Source organism: Microtus oregoni, unplaced genomic scaffold, assembly GCF_018167655.1.
Source record: "Microtus oregoni isolate MIOR12 unplaced genomic scaffold, Mior012 000004F_ref0000308, whole genome shotgun sequence".
NCBI classification, from domain to species: Eukaryota; Metazoa; Chordata; class Mammalia; order Rodentia; family Cricetidae; genus Microtus; species Microtus oregoni.
In genome coordinates this window covers 57,752,832-57,776,719 of record NW_024543063.1, presented here as the reverse complement: position 1 = coordinate 57,776,719, position 23,888 = coordinate 57,752,832, and the positions used below count along the sequence as shown (strand labels likewise).

The window sequence follows — 23,888 nt, the reverse complement described above, 5'->3', positions numbered from 1 at the left end:
AATCTCAGAGTAAGGCTCACGTTGGCCCAGGAAGGCAAAAACTCCTGCGGAGCAGGCCGTGCTTCTTCTCAGCCTGCTGCGTTCCTCTCCACGAGCCCCGCCTCTGTACACTAGATGCTCAATAAATGCGGGCCCGAGTCCGTCCCTGGCGCCCAGCCTTGTATTCTGGCCTGCGCAGGTTTATTCTGACTCGCTACCTCCTCACGTCTGCTGAGGTACTAGAGCTCGGCTAGGGGCTATGTCTCCGGCCGTAGGAGAATAATTAGAAAGGCGAGCTGCCGGAGACACCAAGCCAGAGCCCGGGAAACCGGGAAGCAGGAGGCACGGGCGGCGGGCTAGGGGCCACCTGACCGCCGCGCTCCGCTTGACAGAAGGCGGGCCCGGCGGCGCTCGAGACCGGCCGGGGTGGGGCGGGGTGGGGCGCGAGCGCGCGCCCGGCCCCAGGCCCCGCCCTCCCCAGCCCCGCACGCACCCCGAGGCGCGGGGGGGAAAGGGGGGAAGGGGACCCGAGAGCCGGCCGCGCCTCGCGCGCGCGCCCGCTAGGTGACGCGGCCCGCGGGCATGCGCCCCGCCCCCGCCCGCGCCGTCCCCCGGGCCCGGCGCGCGGCCCTGCTGACGTCAGCGGCGGCTGGCTGAGCGCTGCGCAGGACCTGGCGCACTCGCGCGCGGCGCTCGCCTCGCCCCCTCCCCGCCCGTCCGCCCGCCCCGGCGCGCGCGCGCGTGCCCTGCCCTCCCTGCCCGCCTCTTCTCGCGCTCCCCGCTGGCCGCGGCCCCCTCGCGCTCTCCCCGTCTCCTGGCCGCTCTCCGCCAAGCGATGCGAGCTCTGGGCCCCGGCGACGCCGCCTCCCGCTAGAGATCTGCCCCCACCCCGGCCCGACCCTCTTCCCAGCCTTGCCCCGCGCGCGGGGGTCGGAGAAGGCGCCGCGGACGCACCGACGGCCGAGGAGCGGCGGTGCACATGCACTAGCGGCACCCCCTAACTCACTCCCTCCACACCCCGCGCCGCCGCCGCCTCCACCTTCCCCGCCTCCGCCTCCTCCTCCTCCGCCTCCGGCAGCCGCGGCAGAAGGACCCACCCTGCCCCCCACCCCACCCTCCGCCGGCTCCTGCTGCGGATCCAGCCTCGACTCCTATTTTATTTATTTTGGGTCGTGCACTAGCCTCAGTGCCTGCAGCCCGCGCCTCCCGGGCCCGCGGGCGCCTCCTTCCTCGGCTCCGGAGCCCCAGAACCCGACCACCCTCACCTCGACACCCCCAGACCCCGACCAGCTGCCGCTTGTCTTCTCTGGAATCTTGATAGAGGCTGTCTTTTTTGGGGGGTTTTGGTCTTTCGACAATTTTGTTCCCAGCCAAGGAGAGGATATCGTGATTTTCTCCCCTTTGAGCCCAGGCTCTGCTCTTTGGGGGGGTGGGGGGCTCGCCGACCCGGGGAGTCGTGCCAGCCGAGTCGTGCGGGCTGTGGCAGGGAAGGGGCCACCATGGGATGTACTCTGAGCGCGGAGGAGAGAGCCGCCCTCGAGCGGAGCAAGGCGATTGAGAAAAACCTCAAAGAAGATGGCATCAGCGCCGCCAAAGACGTGAAATTACTCCTGCTGGGTAAGGACCTCGGTAGCCACCCCCGCTCCTCGACCCCGGCCGCTGTTTCCCCACCAGACTTGCGCCACGGGAGACCTGGTCCCGGAGTTGGCACCACTGTGTGCCCAGGAGCGCCCACCCCTCGCATGCTTTGAAGCCCCTTCCCATTCCTCTGAGCTGACACTCACCAGTTTTTCCCCCTCTCTGTGTCCCAACAGGGGCTGGAGAATCAGGAAAAAGCACCATTGTGAAGCAAATGAAGTAAGTCCCTCTGGCATTGGGATTTGTACTTTTATTAAGAATAATTTTCATACCGTTTTTATTGTCGTGCTCACCCACATTGCTCTCCAGGCCTGGATTTTAATTCGTGCACACAGAGACCTGGTTTTGCCTCCCCTCCCCCACTCCCTACGTTGGTTCTGGGTCCCCCACCCCAACTCCTGGAGTGGGTGTTTTGGGGGAGGGAAAGGGAGCGCCTGTAGTTGTATGAATGACAGTGTCCGCCATATTGATCAGAACATCACACTATTGGCGTGATTATGATCATAACTCTTGCTCGTGGAGTAGTTCGTGTGTTTCGCTGCCTCCATTTCTGTCTCGGCCTCCTTCCATTACTCCTCCCTCCACCCAACCCCTCGAATCCCACTTATCTTGGGGCAGTGATTTTGAACTTGACTAAAACATGGAGGGGACCCAGCCCTAGCAGATTGGGGTGGAAGAGCAAGTGTTTGCTGTTCATGAGTTTGGTGCTGAATTCCTGGAGGCTGTGACTTCGGCCCCCTCCCCCCAAATGAGAGCAAGGGTTAGGGGAGGGGGCGTGCACTAGGGGGAAAGGGTGGGTTTCCAAGCGGATGTGACAGACACAGCTTTATCCAAAGGCAGAGGTGGATGGGGGACGCTGTCTGTGGGGCTGAATGAAAGCAAGCCTTACCTGCCCTCCAACCCCTCTGCGCCCTGGCCTTCCAGCCTTTGCTCTCCTGACACCAGCAGTTTCCTGTCACCGTGTAGCCTTTGTCGTTTGTCCTTTTATTTATTTACACTCTGCTTAGGCCGGGCTCCCTGTAGTCTATCTTTAATGCGGATTTCAGGCCCCACTTGCCAACGCCCCCTTCTGCCTTAGATATCAGTTTCCCCTCCTAATTGACTGGAGGTGGATTTGAGTGATGGTTGAAAATTAAAACAAAATGGGATATTCCTTCCTTTCCACATTTCCCCAGTAAGGAGCCTCACCCCTCCTTCCCTCTCACTGGCTTGCTTCTTGCCCCATCCGCTTCACAGCTCCTAGTAAGCCTACACGCAGCTTTGCCAGAGGAGGGGTGGCCGGCAGGGAACAGGCGCATGCCTTCCGGACCTCCTGGCCCTGCTTCCGTTGGCCTGTCAGTCCAGGACGGAGGAGTTCGTTAGGACCGTTTAGTGAGGATTCCATGTCGCTTTGCTGTGACACCTTCGTGCACACACAGCTCCTAATTAGAGGTTGCTGTGCAGTAAACAAAAATGATTATTTTTCAACTTGACAGAATAGTCGAAGTAATTGCATCCCGTAGGAAAACAATGGAAAATAAAAACCCCTTTTGAGGGAAGGTGGGTGGGAGACAAATTGTGCTTGCGGTTTCAAAACCAAGAAGCAAAAATTCTTGCATGTGTAACAGGCATGACAAGCGAGTTCCAGGCGGCGCCATGATGGTAGGGAGTAGCGACTAGGAGACAGTTTTCCCCATCTGCTTGGCATGTTCTTATTTGCGTTCGAGAGCTCCCAGGGGCTTTCTTCTCACAGGCCCCTTCGGCTAGCCTCACCCTTCTGAGCCACCAGTAATTTGGCCTGGGGTTTCTCTGGGGCTTGTGCAGTCCAAATGGATGGGGAGGCGGGGCCTGGGGAATTGCTTTTTGCAACAAGGTGCATGTTGCATCTGCCTGGAGCACACGCGGGTCGGGGAAATGGCAAACCGCGCCACCTCTTTCTCCTTAGGGGGGCAGGTCTCAAAACTTCACGAATCTGTAATCCGCTGAGGCAGACTGAGAGTCTGATAGAAGCCTCGGCCTCCAGAGCTGGGGTGAGGTTTCAGGCGTTGCAAGTGGTGGACAGCGCCCAGCCGAGGCTGGAAATGTCGATGGGGTTGAGCTCGGCGGCGCTCGGCTCCGCTCGGCCTGGTCTGGGCGCGGGGCTCGGAGAATCTCGACAGTGTTCGGAACCCAGTCGGGGTCCAGACGGAGAGGGCCGAGTGGCTTCGGCTTCGGAGGGGCCCCCGAAGACATTCGGAAACCCTCGGAGAGGGGAGGGCAAACGAGGTGGTGGTGGGGAGGTGGGAAGGATGGCAAAGTAACTTTGCATCCACCTAAGCAGCTTGCTACCTGCTTTTCTTGAACATGCCCCATAAATTAGGTTGATTTAATAAGAAGTTTAAAAATATGTGCTGAGTCCCCTAACGGGTAACTTGCCTTTTTTATTCAAAGAAAGCTGAGCTCTCTGAGGAGATCTGTGTGCCACTTTAGAATGGAAATTCCTGATTAAGTCCTCCGGCATGAAATCTTAAAGGGAGACTGTAGACTTTCCGAGGAAAGTCCTGCGTGTCTTATACTGGGTTGCACTTGGGGGTGGGGGGAGTGGAGTGTCTGATGTTTGATTGATTTAAATCAGAAATCAGATCATTTTTCTCATTTTCTGCATTTCTCCTTTTCCTCACCGCCACGAGCACCTTTTCTGTGAAAACTGCGTATCGAAACAGATTTTTGTGATTGACTTTTGTTCCTTTTAAGAGCAAAATGCACCAAATCTCTTTAGGAAATACGCTAGGTTTGCTCAGAAAGGTTTCTGTCCATGCCAGTTTTGCACAAAAGACCCGACTGAACTGTCCTCCTGAAACATTCATGAATGGTAGTTTTTCCTATGAGCTTGGCTTAAAATAAGTCAGATCAGGGCCTCGTGCCAAACTGGATGCAGGACTTGTTTTATTAACCACAAAATGTGAGATTGGTGTCACTGTATCCCAGTGACAGATTCTTTGGAGTCCTCACTTCCAGAGATGGGTTTTGAGATCACCACTTGAGTGAGAGTCGTTTGTAGCCAGGAAGATTGTCCTCTCTGGGTGGGGCCAGGCCAGAAAGCCTTGGTAGCATTTGCAGAAAGCAATTTCCTGTTTCCCTGTGCAGTGTGATTGGTGACAAGCCTATCAGGCCATATGTGTAAGTTAGTTCAGATGCTGTGTTAGTCCATCGAGGCAGATGAGATTGGATGGTTACAGAGTCCTCTGTAGGTGACACCCTGTGGGAAGCCAGTGACTTCTAGTAGGGGTGGGGCCTGGAAGCACACAGTTCCTTGGCTTGGGAGGAAGAATATTGATATTCAGATGTTATCAGATCCTTTGTCATCAGCATTTTCAGAAGAGATGGGAGCCACTTCCCTCAGCTTGTGTTCTCATCCAGGTTGTGGTGTGCTGATTGGGAGGAGGAATAGGAGTATGTGCCTGTAGTAGCTGAGATGCAGCCATTAAGGACTGGCAGCAGATGCAGCTTAGAACAAAGTGTTACTGCCCTCATCAGCCTAGGAACATTACAAAGACTGACCTTTGGAATTTTTCTGCTCAATACAAGTCATAAGGGGAAAACTTACGTCATTTTCAGAAGCCTGATTCTCAAGTCTTTAAAATCTTTTGTAGTTTTATTGTGTATATGTGTGTGTGCATGTGTAGAGGGCAAATTTGTGGAGCCCACGCTTTCCTTCTACCTTTACATGGGTCCAGAGATCAAACTCAAGGTGCCTGCATGACAAGTACCTTTATCCATTGAATTATTTTGCCAGCGCTTCCCTCACCTCCATTTTTCTCTTTAGTGCGCGTGCTTGTGAATTAGTGTTTGGAAGATCTCTGTCATGCAGTACAAAGGGTTTCAGTTCTGAAAAGTCAACAGTGATTGAGATAGTGCAAATACAGTTTCACATGGCCTGTGCGCAACCAGTGCCTCCTTTTTGCTACATGACGTTTTAAATAACTTTGCTTGTTTTAGGGGTGAGCTTACCTGTGATAGAACCTTATCATTTTTCTGATAAGCAGTGATGCTTTTACACAGACTAATAAAAATTTTAAATAGAGTATAGATTTTACTGGATTTCTGAACCCTTATAGAAACTATCTTAGAATTAGTTTATGAAGCATAGAATCAATAGAATATCATTTTAACTGACTTCCCAGTTCCAACATGAAGTGACAAATGCTTGGGCCTGGTAATATAAAATGACCCCTGAAGCTGTTCTGAACATTATACTTAGCTTTGATTCAAGGTGCTGAGTTTACTAGGGTGCTTAGTTCATATTCTCTGGACCATCAGATTTTTGTTTTGTTTTAGTAATAGAGTTTGAAGTTTGCAGAAAGACCTGACTTGCTAGCTAGAAGATGTCACCTGTATAGACATTTCAGATATACATTCATTCTGGAGTACCTGTGCAGGGCAATTTTTAAACAAGTTTAAGGATTTGCCTATTGAAGATACCACTACTCATACAAATATCCCAACCCTTACAAGTGAGGGTTTAGGATACTACTCTGTCAGGGAAGGTGATGGTTTTGAAAGGTCATCTGCTGCCCAAAAGATGGTGATTTCCTCCTGCCGGCTGACCTTGACTTTACAACTGGGTGTCCAGACCATTGGTTGGCAGGTTCAAGCCTGTGTGCTGTCAGCATCTAGTAAGTGGCAGGCATTAACAGAGAGGGAGGTGGCAACTTGCAGCCATTACGTTGTGAAAGTACCGACATCTGAAAGGGCATTTCCTAGCCTTGCCCAAAGGCCTCTCGTGGAGGTAGCGGTCCACTGAGAGCTACTCTCTATACCATTGGCTTGTTGTTTCTGCAGTCCCTCCCCACTTGTGTTTCCATGTTTATCAAATAGATGCACCTTGCTCTCTGGAGATAGCGGAAATGTGAACAGAATATCAGGCCAGGTAGCATGAGCTGAGTTCTCCTCTGCTGGTGGACAGTGCTCTCTCCCCTCTTCCTGTTTGCTGAGCTGTAAATCCTAGCAGACTTCTTGCCAGACGATCAGCCAGCAGTTCACCTGATCTCATCAAGAGTTGGCTGTGCAATTCTGGAACCTTAGTGGATTCCGAGATGGAGCCTGTGTACTTGTGGAAAGGGCTGTTGTCATTAGATTAAGTAGGTGAAGCTTTATGCAGATTCACATGGCTGAAAAGGAATCCAGAATTTCTTCTCTGTGTATGGGAAACTGGATGAGTGCTCAGGTGCTGGCTTGGTTCTTTTAAACCTGAAACTCTTAGGTTCTTTCATGCATCGTAGGAGACCACATCTGTTACAGTTACGGCAACATCATTTGTGGTTTTCAGCTGCTTGTGGTATACTATGTCAATTAACTGGAGATTGGAGCAGAATAGGCTCTACTTTTCTGACATGTGCTCACATGAATGCATGGACTTGGTTCCCTGTATGCCAGAATAGGTTCCGTTAGAGCAGTGGTCCTCAACCTTCCTAATACTGCGATCCTTTAATACAGTACCTCATGTTGTAGTGACCCCCAACCAAGCATAAAACTATTTTCATTTCTACTTCATAACTGTAATTTGATCCTGTGATGAGTCGTAATGTAAATATTTTTGGAGATAGGTGTTTGCCAAAGGGTTCATGACTCACAGGTTGGTGACCACTGGGTTAGACTGTTATTGCAGGAGACCACCTTAACCTGAAAGGCAACTGGAAAGCCAATGATAGGGATGATTCCAGGATGAAAAAAAAAAAAAAAGAAATTAGGAAGGATTACTCTCAAAATTGACACTAGCAAAGAACAACTTTTAATTCTGAAAAAAGGGGGGGGGGAGTATAGATGTATGTGTGTGCATGTACATAACTCCATGTGCATTTGAAATTAGGTGTGGTAAGGGGATCAGTTCATATCTGCTGACTACCTAAAGGCCTAAAGCTGCTCCAATGAACTCCGTTCCAGGAATTTCTACCTTATCCCATTTCTACCTTATCCCAATATTCTGCCTCCTGGTCCTGGAAGAAAGGACACTGCTCAACAATCAACAATTAGTAGACGGAGCAAGAGAGGAAAGAGTGGTAGCCTGACTGGTCCAGGGGAATAGATAGCCTCTTGCTTAGAGAGCTGGTTGGCATGCATCTCTGGAATGGAGAAGGCTTAAGAACATTCTGCAGGCAGGCTGCTGGCTCCAAAATCTTGACTTTACTACCCATCAGATGTGTGAATTTAACTATTTACCTCTTGGCATCTTAACTTTCTTGCATGAAATGGAGTTGGTAATAAAGGCAACTATTTAGGGTGTAAGAGTGAAATGAGTTAACATAGGAAATAGACTTATAACAGTGCCAGGGACATAAAAATCATTATACAAAGGTTAGTTCAATTTTCATTCCTTTGATTGATTAGTGGGTGTTTCCTTCCCCTATGCAGTTCTCTTGTAAGTATAGGACATAGCTGACTTCTGAGCCATAGAAGAGGGGCACTGTGTTCACACTCTGCTCCTGGCCTCTTCCCCTTGCCTACTCTGCAGCACCACTTATATAACAAATCATGTTGTCATAACTGATGTGACATTTTTGATGGCGCAGCTGCTTCAGCCCAAGAGACTGGAGTAGTGCTGCAGAGTGGGAAGAGCAATGAAGCAGGAGTCCAGTCCAGCAGCTCCACCTCTGCTCTCCTGAGAGCTGGGCCAAGTGTACCCAACTTCCATAATGGTCTATGAAACTGAGAGTGTGGCATGATTTCTCTCTCTCTCTCTCTCTCTGCCTCTCCTTTCCCCCTGCTCCCCACCCTCCCCTCTCCAGCATCTTGCAACACTACACATAAGAACACCAATTCTGATTCTACCCTGAAAGGGTATGGGATGCCTATAAAAGCTCTTTTAACTGTACAGTAGAACCTAGGCCACAAAGCTTTGCCAGCCTGCAAAGGCATAGTTTAGGGAAGCATTTTGACAAAGCCATGGCTAATCAAACTTTTCATGTAGTTATGGTTCCCAGACCAAAGAGATAAATTCAAAAGAGTCCTGCTAGAATGGAACAGGCTGTCACTGGGAGAAGACAGAACCAGAGAGAAGGATGCTCAAAAGTGGAAGCAACCCTACCTTTCACTACGGAGGGCTGCATTTGAAGGAACATGTCTGGGGTCAGGTGCCAAGGGCAAGGAATCAGGGTAGGGAAGCGTGTTGTTATTTTCACTTGTTCTCTGGTTGACTCTGGGCAGATGATTTAGCCCTTCGGGGCCCAGCTGGTTTATCTCTTAACTGGTGTACTGTCTTTCACTGGGAAATTTCTCTAGTGTCTTTTCGAGTTCTAAGATAACAGTAAATGCAAAGAGAAACCTGGAAGCCTACAATGCAGTGGGGGGCAGTGGGAGTATTTACCACCCACAGCTTATCTGCTGAGCTGTCTTTAGTTCTAATATTCTTCACAGAGAAGAGGAAAAATATTGTGCTTGTCATAGAATTCTGTAAGACTAATAGAGTTTGCCCTTTGGTTTGTCAACTGTCTAGAAGCAAGTGAAATGGAGAATGGAGGGTAATATACAAGAATAAGACTCCACGGCCAAAGGTTTACCCTGAATCCGAGGTATGTCTTAAATCAAAATAGGTTCTTTAGAAGCTTGTTACCTGTAAACCAGGAGAGATGGCATGTACTTGTAAGCTCAAAAGAAACACCAGGGTCACTTCTGGGGTTCAACTCGGTTTCCACAGACACTTTGAAGTTTATATAGTAAGACTCTGTCTCAAAAGGAGAGGAAAATGAGGGGAAGTAGTACAGATAAGAATACCTTCCCTGTGCTTTAGAAGTTACCCTGGGTCATCTTCAACACCCCCACCCTGCACCCCATGCATATCACAAATTGTAAGTGAATTAGATGTTAATGTGCTTACTTCTTAGTAGACTGGGTGTCCCTTCCCCATCAAGTCTCCCAAAAGTAAAGATGATGACTTGTTTGCACATGTACTGTAACCCTGAGCCTAACACCTGGTGCAAAGAGTACTCACAGAATACTGACTGAAGAGAAGCGCAAAAAGAAATAAGGTGCACAGGAATGTACCTTGTTGTTCTGCATAAGTCAGAATAATATTGAAAGCTTTTATGCTATAGGTTTTCAATCTGTTATCTTCATTTGTAGTTTCTTATCGACCCATGAAGAAATAGCATTCTGTCTTACAGATGAGAGGCAGGGATCAGAGACGATTAAATGGCTTGCTCAATGTCGTACAAGTTAGTAAGTTTAGTGACAGGATTCACTCAGAAAATGATTTGTCTAATTCCAAACCACTCCTTTCCATTGTAACTCCACAGTAATTCTTAATAGATGACCGCCACTGGTGTGGGCAACGGACACTGGAATCTGGGCTCTGAAACCCATCTGTAAGTGGGATGGCATCTGTTTGGGCTGAGGTTGGTGACTGAGAGGCTAGCATGGGCCCAGTGGTGCTGATATCCTCTGAATGTAGTAGTGCTGGTGGTCCTCATGTATTGCATTGATTTGGACACAGTATTAATGTTCCTTAGTAACCACCCAGAGAGTTCCTGAAATCGTTTTCCATCACAGTTTTTGAAGTATAAGCCATGTTCCTGTGGCAGCAGAGAGAAACTGCTTCTGAAATTAGTGGCTTTGGTCCATGAAGGTGGCTTAGAGAAGACTGGGAAGACAAGAAGGAGATCTACCCACACACTCCTCCACAAGAGTGAGGACTGGGTATCGTGGAGGTAGAGAGGAAGGTCTTACTTAGTCCCTGTCCTTGAGGACCCCAGAGCTTCCTTGTAAGAGGCTCTTGTACTTGATGTCAGGAAGTCTGTGATGTCTGTGTGTGCAGTATCTATGTGAAGGCAGAAGGTGCCCTCTCAGGCAGAAAGTTCAAGGAGTCAGCTGAGAGGAAAAGAGCACGTGGGATGAAACCATAAATGGTAGTTAGCCATGTAGAAAAGTAAAGCCAGTAGAGGACCAAAATGTCCAAAGCCTGATGTCACCACGCAGAAGATCCTATCAATGTGAGGTAATTGGTTCTGACTCAGGCAGTGTGGGAAAAGAACGTTACAAAATGAGGGAGAGAGGTGAGACAGATCGTGGAAGGTCCAATGCACTGTGCTAATGACTGGATTTTATTCTGAAGATAAATTGCCGTCAAAAGGAAATAGGTGTCAAGATCAGAGAGGTGTCAAGATCAGAGGCTGGGAGAGCAGATGGAAAGGTACTAGTGCAATCCAGGTGGGAAATTGTCACGAACTAAGTTAAAGCAGTAGGAGTAGGTGGGCAGGGGTGGAGGGAAGACAGGAAGAAGGCGTATTTGGGCAGTGAGGTGACTGAACTTGCCTGAAGATTGGCTGAAAGATTGATTGAGGAGGAGCTTAGATTTTGAGAGTAATGACAAGAATGTGTTTAGGATTCCAAGTTGGGGTCTCTCGTGAAATGGTTGTTCATTCCTTTAGATAAGAAGAAGAAAAAGAGAAGATATAGGGAGAAAAATTATGTCCATATGGGCAGTAAGTGGTATGGAAGTTGGCCACTCAGCAGGCCAAGTGAGATGGGCCGAAAAGCATGTATACATACACACAGAGAACTCAGGAAAAATAATTTCCAAAGAAAGGCCTGAGAGATGGAAAGGAAAAGGGACACAAAGGAAGAGCAACATCATGAAAATAAAGGCAGTGGACACTGAAGGTGAAGTAGTGACTGTAGTTGAGTAAGATATTGTCAGAGAAGGGAAGGACTGGCAAGTGTCCATTGAGTCTTGCAAGTTGGTGATTTGAGCAAGAACAGTTTCAATGGAGTGATGGGAGAAAAGCCCAGCTATAGTAGGAGTTAAGTATGTGGATTTGGGACCTTGATAGGGTTATGAATGGAGACCTCCTTGTCCCTCACGCCGGTCTTAGAAGGAAGAAGACTAAGGTAAGGAGTGGCAAGGGAGGTGTGGGGACTGAGGAGGGCTCTGTTGTTATTGCTCTCTTGGCTAACATGGAAACCTGTGGGTGCAGGGGCTCAATGGAGGCAGAAATTGAAGGCACAAGAAAGAAGAAATGAAGGCAGCAGCAGAGTCCCCTTCCCAGTTCCTGAGGATAGGGTGCTTGAACTGGACATGGTCATGCATCACCTTCCCTGGTTCTGATGGGCCTGGAAGAGTGAGAACATGTGAGGAGCTTGGGGGAGGAGGCTTCTGCCGTCACATTTCTTCTCTCTGAAGTGAGAAGGAAAGCTTGCTCCTTTTCTGGAGTTCCAAGGGCTTGCCACAGTGGTTCTATTCGGACCACTCATCCATTCACATATTCAGTGTTTACCTACTTCCTGGTATGTGCTGGTCCAGCTTTTGTGCTAAGATATTCAGTGGTGCACAGGCAAATCTCCAGGAGATCGGGCAGCCTCCTCATAAGTAAATAACTGGTCATAGTAATAACAGACTGATTTTTTTTTTTTGTAACACCTTTGGGGCAGACAGACCTTAGGCTGGTCACAGAAGGTTCTAATCCATGCTCTCAGACAGCTGGATCCATCAGAGAGGACCGCCAGACGCACGAGGGTCATGCCTGCTCATCAGCTGGCAGCAATGGCAGGTTTAATTTGGACAGAAGCCTGGGTTGAATTGGGATGAGACTGGTTGGAGAAGTGAAAGTTCTGTAGATTCATATTTACTGGCTGCAACCTAATAGTGGGACAGCCTGTCACTGCTGCTCAAATATAGAAGTGGGCACATGATTCAGGACGTTCCAAGATGATTGACCTTCTCCCTCACAGGGGGTGGACATGTGACTTAAGACAGGCCTTTGTCGGGGAATTTTATGAAAAAGAAGCTGTTAGTTCCCAGTGGGAAGCTAAGAGGCTGAAGACCTGGAGCTGTCTGAGGCCAGACTTTCACACCTCCATGTCTCCTGCAGAGAGAAACTTGCTGACAGTGAGTTAGTTGAGCTTGAGAGAATGGAGAGAGAAGAGAGAGGAAGTGATGATGTTACTGCAGTTTCTGAAGTTGAAAGAACAAAGCAGATTCTGCTTTCCAATAACTTTCCCGACAATGTTTTCATTGTGGCCAACAGGATTAAACCCAGGCCCTTGCACAGTAGCCTGTGCAAGTATGTCTGCCACTGAGCTGTACTCCCAGCCCTATCAAAACTTATTTGAGCGGGATTTCTGTCACTTACAGCCATAATCACCCTGACAGAAGGATGGGAGCTTGCAAGGAGACCTAAGAGTACTAGGTGAAGCACAGAATCAGAGCTTGAATGTGGGGCCCTTGTAGGGAGTGGCTGTTTTATATCTGAAGAGTTGGGGGCTTTGGGGAAATGAGAAGTGACTAGAAAAGAGGAGTAAGTTGGTTTTGTAGGTTTTCCTGATCATTTAGGTGAAGAGATGGGGGGAGGGGGGAGAAAATCTTGGAGGCAGACCATATGAGACCTAGTATCTGATTGAACATAGGGATGAGAGCATCCTTCCAGTTTGAATCTGTGTGGATTCCCCTGGAATCCAAGCCAGCAGGCTGGAAATCAGAATAGCAGGAAAAGTCATGGCTAAGGAGAAACCAGGTCAAACCAGGAAGTTTAGGTTTCCCAGAGTCACTCTCTGGAAATGTTGAGCAGTTTGTTTGGGAAGAACTTCTTGAGCTTAGAGGAGGGGTCTAATCTATGAGAACTGGACTCAGTTTCCTTCCTGGTAGGATCTTGGAATAGGGTTGTCATTCCCTAAGGTGCATATGCAGATGGACAGGAGGAACCCACATGGTAGAAGTGAGCCAGGGCACCTACCTGCAGGGTCTCTGTGGGAAGCTCAGAGGGCAGAAGAGCTTGAGAAAGCTGAGGGTGCCAGGGGGAAGTGAGTGTCAGAGAGATAGTGAGGATTGAGTCAAAGCTCCGGTATTGTGTGATTCAAACAACTGACCCTTGAAAGAGAAATTTCAGTGGAGAAAAAGGACAGGAGCCAAACTCAAGAAAATCTCAGTGATAGAAAGAAATCTGTTCGGAGTCAAGAAATTCAAGTCCATGTGGTGTTGGCAAGATCCCTAACTTCTCAAGGGCTCTGCATGCTACATATAACATTTGGAACCTGGACTGGTTCAGTCTTGAGTTCATAATTTAAATCCTGCTATTCAGCAAAATAGATGCTCTTCTGGCAAGGAATCCATCCTTCTCCCATGGCCATCCCTAGCTGATATAATAGATAGAACAAAATTAACCTTTCAAGACTCTAGTGCTAAGTAAGAAAGAAACTGGAGCCTCAGGGAGTTGTGGAACTCGTACCTGTTGGTCCATATACTGTGTCCCCCGAGGCTGTGGAGCCCACCAGGTCAAATTGTGTTTCATACTGTTGGGGTTGCAGGAAGGAGCAGGTGCTGCTGTTCCGCAGGAGGCATGGTGATGATGACAAGAACACAAAGGCAGACAACTTATGGGGTATCTGGATGAATTCGCGTGGATAGAAGGAAGGCTTGTGGAGAACTCCAGCCAGGGCAGGAACCCATGTCTTAGGAGAGAGACTATCCTATCCTGGGGACACCAGTGGGCAGGGGCAAGAGACTCCTGCTGTATCTCCTCATTCTTCTACAGCCTTATCAGTGGAGGGCACTGAGGAAAGGTGGTAGAGTAACAGAGGGGAGACCCTAGTTTTGAGCACCCTTTTGTTCTCCTGCACCCCCATGTGCGGTTATATGCTATTTCTTCTTTGGCTGCTTCCTTAGAATTGTAACCATGAAGGGCCTTACTATTCTCTAATGTTGGCACGTGTGTGTTTATTTTACAAATACCAATGAAGAACCAGCTGCTTTGGGGCACTTTATACTCTTCCAAGAATAGAACTCAATAGGATAGGCAAACTTCTGTCTTCAGGACATGACAGTGTTAGGAAAGGAAGATAGTAAAGAAGTAAGGAAAATGAGGCTATTTCGTAGAGTGATGTGTGTCCCCGTGGAGGAAATTGGGGTTAAATAATGGAGGACAGTTAGGGAGAGAAGGGATAAGAAAACAGGCCAGGATGGAAAGGCCTGAGGCAGAAATCAGCAGAGGCAAAACTAATGAGGCTGGACCACAGGGTTGGGAAAGTGAGGCTCAGTAGAACTGAAGAGGCAGTTGGGGCAGCGTGTGGGCCTGGTGGCTGTGCAGTAGCACTTGGGTTTCACTATGGCTGCGGTGAGAGCTGTGACTGTATTAAAAGATCCCTGTAGGGCTGGTAAGGTAGCTCAGTGGCTGAAAGTGCCTGCGGCCAAGTCTGACAGCCCACAGGATGGAAGGAGAGATTTGACCGCACTGGTACTACAGACACACACACTTATGCACGCACACAGTGCACATGCATGCACGCACAGAGAAAGGGGATATAATGTCAGAATTAAATTTGTAAATCTAAAAGATTCCTCCATGTTCAGGGAAAGACAAAACCAAAGACTGAAATTGTATCAGTGGTGTCTAGGAACTGGGGTGTGGGTTGAGGGGAGGGATGAATTGTGAAGCATATAGGGGAACTTTTGTGGGAGATGAAACTATTCCTTGACTTAATTATTCTCGTGGTTACACAATTATGTATTTTTTCAAAAGGGTGAATTTACTCTGGGTAAACTATAGTTCATAAACTTGTCTAGTAAAATACGCAGGGTGCCATGTGTGATAGGACATACCTGTTATCACTGCACTCAGGAAGCTAAGGCAGGAAGATGACAGTTCATGGCCTGCCTAGGCTATAGAGAGAGACTGTCTCGGGAGGGGGCAGAGGGATGGGGTAAGAGATAGTTGAGGGTAAATATGATGAGAATGTATTATGTACATTTATGAAAATGTCAAGGATAATTTTTAACTAAAATTAAAAAAGAATCACAGTAAGCCTTAGCAAAACTGTCATATCTGCCGTGTGGAGGATGGTGGCAGGGAAGCCTGGAGGGAAAGGCCACCACACAGGGCAGTTCCTTCATCCAAGCCCTCCTTACAGTTTAGACTGCATTGCATGCTGTTCCTGGGGACTTCCTCGCATCGGTTTATTGATGTGTGTTCCTAGTTTTCCTGTTTACACAGCTTTCCTTTACAACTGGTTTATAAGCTGGAGTGGATGGAAGCCATCTGCTTCATGGTGCAGGCCACAGGGCATGCTTGTGACATTATTTCTTTAACATCCAAGTGGTTCTTTCAAGTTCCTCATCCCTTTGAGCCATGTCTAATCTGGCTGCACAGATGTCACTGTGTCCCCAGTTTATAGATGAAGAAACCAAGGCAAAAAAAAAAAAAAAAAAAGCATACGGCAGCATCCAGAAGCCTGAGCTGTGGAGATGTGGGGTTTGCCCTTTGCTTAGCCGTCAGCGTGGTATGTGGGGAAATTACTCAGTTTCTCCGAATCTCAGCTTAATCATTGACAAGAGACAAAAAATTAACACATTGCAAATACACTGTGAGGATTAAATGAGGTGGCACAGCTGAGAGTCGTTAGCACGTATCTCAGATTCCTCAAATGGTAGCTATTGGTATTTTTGTATCAAAATTGTTTATCCGAGTCAGCGTGGCCAGTGCCGCACAGTGGGATCCAGTATTTTTGTTCCTGGGGTGTTTTCTGCCATGGCAGAGCTAACTCAGGTCATTGTGTTCTTGTTACCAGTTGCTTAGTTCAGAGCTAACTACTTTTTGCCAACTCAGGTGCTTGCAACATAGTATTGATTATTTATGGTGCCCTCAGCATGCATGGCAGGACACTGAGGAAAGGTTTTAATAGTGAGTCAGAAGGATTTCCTCCTCTGCCCTTAGTGCAGAGCTGCCTCTGGAGTCGGTGCACTCTGCAGCCACACCAAGTAGGAACTGCTCTGGAGCTCAGACCAATGTGCAGGTCTGGGAAGACTCCTGAAAAGGATAACAGTGAAGCTGTCTTTAGAACTGGAGAGATGGCTTAGGAGTTAAGAGCTCTGCTTGTTCTAGACGACCCACAACTGTCTGTGACTCCAGTTCCAGGGATCTAGCCACGTACATGCAGACAAAACACCCATACATGTAAAATAAAAATTAATTAATTTAAAAAACAAAGTTTATTAAGGGCCTGGAGAGTTGACTCAGTAATTAAGAGCACTTGTTACATAGAACAGAATATGCACAAAATGCATTTTACATCTCTTTTGAATGTTTTTTTAAAGGCAGTGCTTAAGTAATTATCAGTAGGCGAAAAGGCAGGATGTTGCTAGTACCCAGTAATGTCTCTGAATGTCCCTTTTAGTGATAGCTCCCTTCTCACTCTCAAGGTCTGTGACCTTGGCTTTTCTGACAGCTGTTTCCATTCTTTCTATAGAGCTTACCACCAGTGTATGAAGCCCTTTCTTGCACTGTCTAGTATTTGCCTGAGTTTAACATAATTGGAACTCTACCACTAGATATCAAGTCTTGTGATCTTTCTATGTTATGTTTATAATATGTATCCAAACTGATATATATAGCTGGAATTTGTTCATTTTCATTGGTATATAATGTTATATAACGTTCTATATCGTTCATTATTATGGATTTTTAATGTTTTTATGGAGCATCCAGAAATATTTGTGAATATTTATGAAAGTATATTTAAGAAAATATATTATGTATTTCTGTGCTGTGTAGTACTTACTATTATACACCAAACATGACCGTTCCATTTTAAGTTTGGGCCAATTTCAAAGAATGTTAGAATGCTGCTTTGAATATATTCATATATGCAAGTGTGTGCTTGTGTATGTGCGTGTGTACATGTGTGTGTGTGTTTTCTGAGGTACGTGCATTTTGTAAAGGGTTCTGAAGTGGAAATGGCAGGGATTTTAACTGCAGGTCTTTCCACACACTGTGGCAATCACACTTTCTCTCACTCGTGGAGGAGATCCCTGTTGTCAGATCTTTTCTCTTCTGCAGCTTATGGGGTAATGGGTTCCCTGTGCATTTGCCTCCTGTCTTCTAGACGAGTCCTGGAGCAAAACAGTGTCTCTTGTATTTATTAAACAGTTGTTGAACACCTTGTTTTGTGCTGTCTTCGGTTGGGTCCTGATTTTCTCGTTAGTTTGTAGGAGCTGTTCTTGGTTCTACCTACTGGTCCTCTTCTGTTTCAGTTTGCAAATGATGTTTGCTACCTTGTCTTCTCACTTTCTCAATGGTGTGTCTGTGAGAAAGAGATGGCCTTATTTTTAATACAGTCATATTTTCTTTCTCTTATAACTAGTGTTTTTTGTGCCCTGATTAAGAAGCTTTTCTTTCAGGGTGCAAAAACTGCCCTCTTTTTTGTCACTATCTTGAGGCTTTTTCCCCTTCCTGTGTAGGTGTTTAATTTACCTGTAATTAATTCTTGTATGTGCTGTATGATAGGGATCCAGTTTTGTTTTCCCCCTAAGTGGATGCTCACTTATTCCAGCATCGCTTATGAAAAAGTCATTCTTTATGTCCCTATTTTGTGAGGTTCTCTGTGCCTTAAGTGATGTGTTTATGTACACAGGGAATTTCTTGCCTGATTTTATTCTTAATCCATCATCACACTGTCTTAATTACTACATCTTCATAACGTGTCATCATTTAGAAACTCTCCTTTGCCTTTGCCTTTTTGTATGCCTAAGCTTTTGGCCCTTTGAGTACAAATGCTAGAATATATATATATATATATATATATATATATATATATACATTTGCACACAAACACACTCCTTTCTTGTGGCTTTGATTCTCTGAATTCTCTAATCTGATTAATTAGAATCGATGTCTCTAGATTTCTAGAGTCTTTCTAGTCCAGGAGCATGTGTGTTTGCTTAGGTTGTCATACTTTCTATTAAGAGACATTGTAATTTTTCCCGTAGCTGTCTTGATTACTTTTTGTTAATTCATGAGTAGAGTCTCCGTTCCTACCATGGTCTATTGGCTTTGGAGTTGCTGACCACCCCACCATTATCTGCATTCCCTCCCTAGAGGCGTGTCTCTGAGAGTGATGAACATCAGCAGCGCTCGTAGTCACCCAGTCATAGTCCACCTTAGGGTTGCACTTGGCGTGTATCCTTGGGTTTAGACAGTGTAATGGTATGTCTCCCTCATTGTAATAGCACAAATAGAATTTTCACTGTCCTGAATCTTCCTGTGCTCCCTCTATTTCTAATCCTTTGTCCTCTGAGCCCTGGCAACCACTGATCTTGTCACTGTGTTCATAGCTTGCTCTCCTAAATGTCACTTAGTTGTGAACACCTGGGATTGCAGCCTTTTTAGACCGATATCTTTCACATTTTCTTCATTTGTTTTTATGGCTTTAAAAGTTTCTTTACTTTTAGTGCTGAGTAAGGTTTCATTATCTGAATTACTATAGACTTCTGTTCTCTTCATCTTATAAATCAGTGTATGTACTTGATTGAAAGTCTTCATTGCTTCCAAATTTTGGTGATTATTTTTATAGAGCAGTTATTAGACATATATATATATATATATGTCTATATGTAGGTTTTACGGGAGACATGATTTGAGCTTTCCCCCTCCCCCTTTTTTCTTTTTGAAATACCAAAGAACACAATTGCTGGATTTCATAAAAGAGTATGAAGTTTTGAAAAGACAAACAGAACAGTTAGAACTAAATTGTCTGAGTGACTGACTATACGTGCTATGTACCCACCAATAATGAATGAGCGTTCCTGTTGCTCCACGCTCTTCCCAGCATGTGGTGTTGCCAGTGTTGTGTGTTTTCAGACACATGTGTAGTGGTTTCTCATTAACATTAACATCTTAATGGCATGTGATGTTAGACACATTTTCATTAGCTCATTTGCCATCTCTGTGACTCATTCAGCAAGGTGTCTGTTGTGGTCTTTTGCTCATTTTTTTAAAGAAAATTGTTATTGTTCTTACTGTTGAGTCTTCAGGATTAGTATCGTTTGGTGCTGGAAAGAAGGGTTGGCACTTAGAGCACCTGCAGAAGAGCACAGCTGGGATTCCAGCACCGCCTCTCTGTAACTCCAGTTCTGGGAGTTCTGACGCCCTCTGCTGGCCCCCAGGGCACCTGCAGCGCACATGCACATACTCCTACACTGTAGGCACAAACATAAATTCACACTGTTTAGAATAAAGCAGGGCAGTGTGGTGCACACCTTTAATCCCAGCATTCAGGAGGCAGAGGCAGGTGGGTCTCTGTGATTTCAAGGCCAGCCTGGTCTACAAGAGCTAGTTCCAGGACAGGCTCCAAAGCTATAGAGAAACCCTGTCTCAAAAAACAAACAAACAAGCCGGGCGGTGGTGGTGCACGCCTTTAATCCCAGCACTCAGGAGGTAGAGGCAGGCGGATCTCTGGGAGTTCGAGGCCAGCCTGGTCTACAAGAGCTAGTTCCGGGACGGGCACCAAAGCTACAGAGAAACCCTGTCTCGAAAAACCAAAACAAACCAACAAACAAATAATATAATTTGGCTGATAGTCCTTTCTCAGGTATGTTTTTTGTAAGCGTTCTCTCTTAGCCTGTGCCTTGTCATTCTTTTGATATTGCTTTATAGAAAATTTCTTTTTGCTGCTCCTGGTATGTAGAAGTAGAATTCATTTTGTAGATTGCTTTCGCATTCATCAACCTTAATTTTTGTATAAATTCTAGTCGTTAATTCCTGTGACTGGAAGCAAAACAATAATGAATCTAGTCTTATTTCTCCTGATTTCCAAAGAAATAATATTAAGGAGGGACTGGAGAAGGCTAGCTTAGGGGAAGAAAATGACATTTTTTTTGACACCTGTTGCTTGAAATGCATAATAGACATGACCAGTTTGACTCTCACTAGAGAAAGGCCTACAGACAAAGTGTGATTCAGAGAAGTTATCTGAAACCTTATTCAGGATTTCACCTTGGTTCGTGATTGGAGAGCTAGGGCTAGAGACCTGCTGCCCTGCCACTCGGGTGTCAGACTCCATGTCACCTGTAGTAGAATTCAGACACTCATTGAAACCCCTGGGCCTCCAGTTTTCTCCCTGTGTCTCCCAAGGCCTTGCTTGGCCTCTTGTAAAGCTGTATCTGCAGCGCCAAGCTCTTGCAGCCTGGTTATTGTCAGCTCTTGGTTGAGTTCCTGCCCTGAGTTCCTGCCCTCTCTGCACAGAGGAAGTCGGTTCCCAACTTGTTAGATTCTAGGAACCAAATTAGGAGTTACCTTGGGTATGTGATTTCAGTCTTGATTCCAGAATAGTGATTGGGGTTTACCACCCTGTTTTGTTATACAGTGGACTCTAGAGAATTTATGGGTGTGTCGTTCCCAGCTCCTTCCTCCCATCTGGTGGATGCTGGAGCTGCCTGCACACAGGGGTTGCTGAAGGATCTGGGGTGTTCTGTTTGTGAACACAGCCTAGGGGTGCTCTTTTCAGTGTGACAGCTTCCTACTCTGCAATGCATGGCCCTTCACAGGGTGACAATAAATTATACAACTGCAGAATTAAACAATGGAGGAAAGGAAGGGACAAACTGGATGTCAGCCTGGCTCTGAAATGTGAGCATGCAGACCTCAGCTACTTGGCAGAGGACGGTCTTTAACAACTGAGAACAGCCGGAAGTCCCACACAGTGCTGCTTGGGAGAGTAGGCCCGACTGTTTAAAGAATGTAAATGTTCTTTTTACTCTGTTTATCAATTCCAAGAGAGTTTTAGAAACTAGGAGGGACATTTACAGAAGAAATTAGTCCTGTCTGGAAAGTAACTTGAATGCTGAATACAGTAGCAGTATTTAACCTTTGCTCTAATGGCCTTAAGTCATCATTTTTTATTATTGCCTTGCACTAAAAACCAGAGTCCCTGAGGACAATTGATATGCAACTATTTGTCCTTTTCCACCCCTAAATGGTCCTGGAGTGCAGTTAACTCCTCCTTGATATGCATTGTATAATTTCCCTGTCTTTTCACCTGCTGGCATCTGTCACGTCTGGCTGCTTCCAGTGTTCCTCCAACCCCACCATTCTCCCTGATCTCTGTTCTACTTTGAACCTATAATGGTCCAGAAAACTAAACAGCCAGGCTTTTCACACTAGAGTGTAGGACAAAAAAAATATTGTGAATCTACGAACACAGTTAGAGGTGGGTGCGTATGCTGCAGTGCGTGGACTTTTCCCCCTTCCACTTCTGCCTGTTTGTGGAACGGCAGCGGTGAGCTCTTAAATGTTAGCCGCTGCCACCGTGTCTCCAGCTGTCCAGAGTCACCGTGACGCTCCTCGCTCCCAGCAGAGTTTGCTGGACAAATAGCTTTCGGAAAGAGATGTACTGTCAGCTTTTTGTTACAGAAGATGCAGGCCTTAGCAACAAGAAGGTAAACATGAAGACCCTCAAGCACAGGTGCTGTGTTGGTGCTTTCTGTAAAAATCACAGTGTGGGCACACCTGGGTGCACCTTGGCCTGGGCTGCCTGACAGGCAGAGGCATTTCCAAGACCCTACCCATCTTTGGCACCGTAGCATTCACCCACCTGCAAAAGCTTCAAGCTGAACAAGACCCAACAGCCACTTCTGGGTCCAGACCCATATTAGTCCTTCTAGGGAAGAGAGCATAAGAATTTGGCTGTTTCCAACTGTTAAAAATCACATGAAACTGGCTAGGAAAACACTTTACACTTATGTTACTGCTAATTCATCTCATCCATTCTGTATTCATTCTGAGCCCTGACTTTGTACCAGACACAGTCTTGGGTATTAGAACTGAACAAGGACATAAATCTCTGCCTTTATGGAATGTCTTACATTTTAATGAGAAGAGACAAGCAAAAAACAAGCAAAATACATGGGGCAGTAGTTGGTAATAGAGGCTGTGATGAAGAACGAAACAGGGAAGGGGGGAAGTAAGTGGAGAGATGTTTTTAGTGTTTAACAGCAGCCAAGGAAGTCAGCACCGAGATGAGATTGGAGCACAGACTTGGTGGAGAGAAGGCATCATCCAGAACATATGGGGGGATGGGTATTCTCCCAGCAGGAATGGACTGAGTCAGAGGTAGGCTTTATATGTGATAAACAAAACAAAACACAAAGAAGTTTGCATGACTAGAGTTACAAATGAACTACAAAACAACACACATACACACACAAAAAAAAACCCCCAAAACCAAAAGCCTCTTGTCATGGTTATCTGTGTTGTGTCTCACCTAGAGAGGGGTTGGAAAGGAAACTTCATCACAGACTTGTCTTTGAAACATTCAGACTGTTATTCCCTTGCAAGGTCTGCTGAGAGAGGGGGGTGCAGAGGGGCGGGGAGCCCTGACCCAGGAGGAACACTGAAGGAGGAATTCTTTCTATAAATGTGTTAGGCTGAATCAACATAATCTAGGCAGGGCCAGGCTTTTCTGGGTCGTCTGTAGGAAGTAAGTTCTAAAGTGGGTAAGCTGCCTGGTCCAGCTGATCTCCTAGTAGAGGAGGTTCCCATCAGTGGCATCCCCTGCCCCCAGCTTTGCCCTTACTTTCCATATTACCATCACCAGACCATGAATGCTGAGACTTGCACAAGGTTAAGTAGACTAGCCCCCAGACCTCATTCAGATGCTGACACAGGTGTGGGCTTGACCTTGGGCATGCTTAGCAAGCAAGCTCATAACCTAGTTGTGGATCCTGGTAAGTCAGAGCCACAGGATAAGACTCCCTAGTACAGCCTGGTGATTGAGTAGTATGTGAGTGAACACATGTTATTGTGTCCCTCACACAACAAAATCATGGCTTTATAGGTAATTCATGCTTAGGAGAAGTTAAAGGTATTGGTAAAACGATAGAAATGGTATTTGAGCGGTGCTAACCTCAAGTCTGCTCTTAAAGGAGTTCCTACTGTGTTGGAGATGAGAGAGTAGTTTGCCGTCCTACATGGGTGCTCTCTTATTCCTACGCCCAGGACCGTGAGCTGCCCTACATTTGTCATTCCATCTTCCCAGCACGTGCCTCTCCATTTATCTGTCCCATTACGTGTTCTGGACCCTAACTCCTCACTGCTATCTCTTGTCCAGTCTCCTTACTTGTCTTCCCGCAAGGCTCTTTCTGCCTCTTGCTGCCCTGCTTAGCCACATCAGATGCTTTCCTTTCCGCGCTCCTAAATTGACTCAAATTTGGAGCTCCCTTGGTTGTGAGGATGCACCACAGTCTAGCCCACCACACTGATCCCAAGCTGTCTTCTCTGCAGGATGCCTTTCCCCAGGCATTTGCCCACACTCCTGCCTTAGCAGCTGCCAATGCTGAGGCATGCTTCCTATCTCCTCTTCTGCAGATCTTGCCTGCAAAGACCAGCTCAAGTCTCCTCTGCTCCATGGGCAACTCTCTGCACACTAACCCACGCTGGTACTGCCATTCTTGAAGTGGTTTAATATCTGCTATTTGTACCACATGATTTGAAGGTTTTTACGTACTGTCACTATTCCAAGGAGATGATCCCTTCATCTAGGCCCGTGTTGTATACATA

At 46.8% G+C, this 23,888-nt stretch overlaps 1 protein-coding gene across 3 annotated transcripts in view; it reads left to right on the top strand.

The window, feature by feature from the left end:
- The first annotated feature begins 739 nt into the window (after positions 1–739).
- Positions 740–23,888, top strand: part of Gnao1 (G protein subunit alpha o1) — a 147,097-nt gene continuing 123,948 nt past the window's right edge. For 2 of the 3 annotated variants that reach the window (XM_041649546.1, XM_041649543.1), the window contains exons 1-2: positions 740–1,596; positions 1,794–1,836. In XM_041649546.1, coding sequence (XP_041505480.1) covers positions 1,479–1,596; positions 1,794–1,836 — 161 coding nt within the window. In that variant the 5' untranslated portion in view covers positions 740–1,478. The remainder of the gene's footprint in view (positions 1,597–1,793; positions 1,837–23,888) is intronic. The other variant, XM_041649544.1, reaches the window with a different exon arrangement.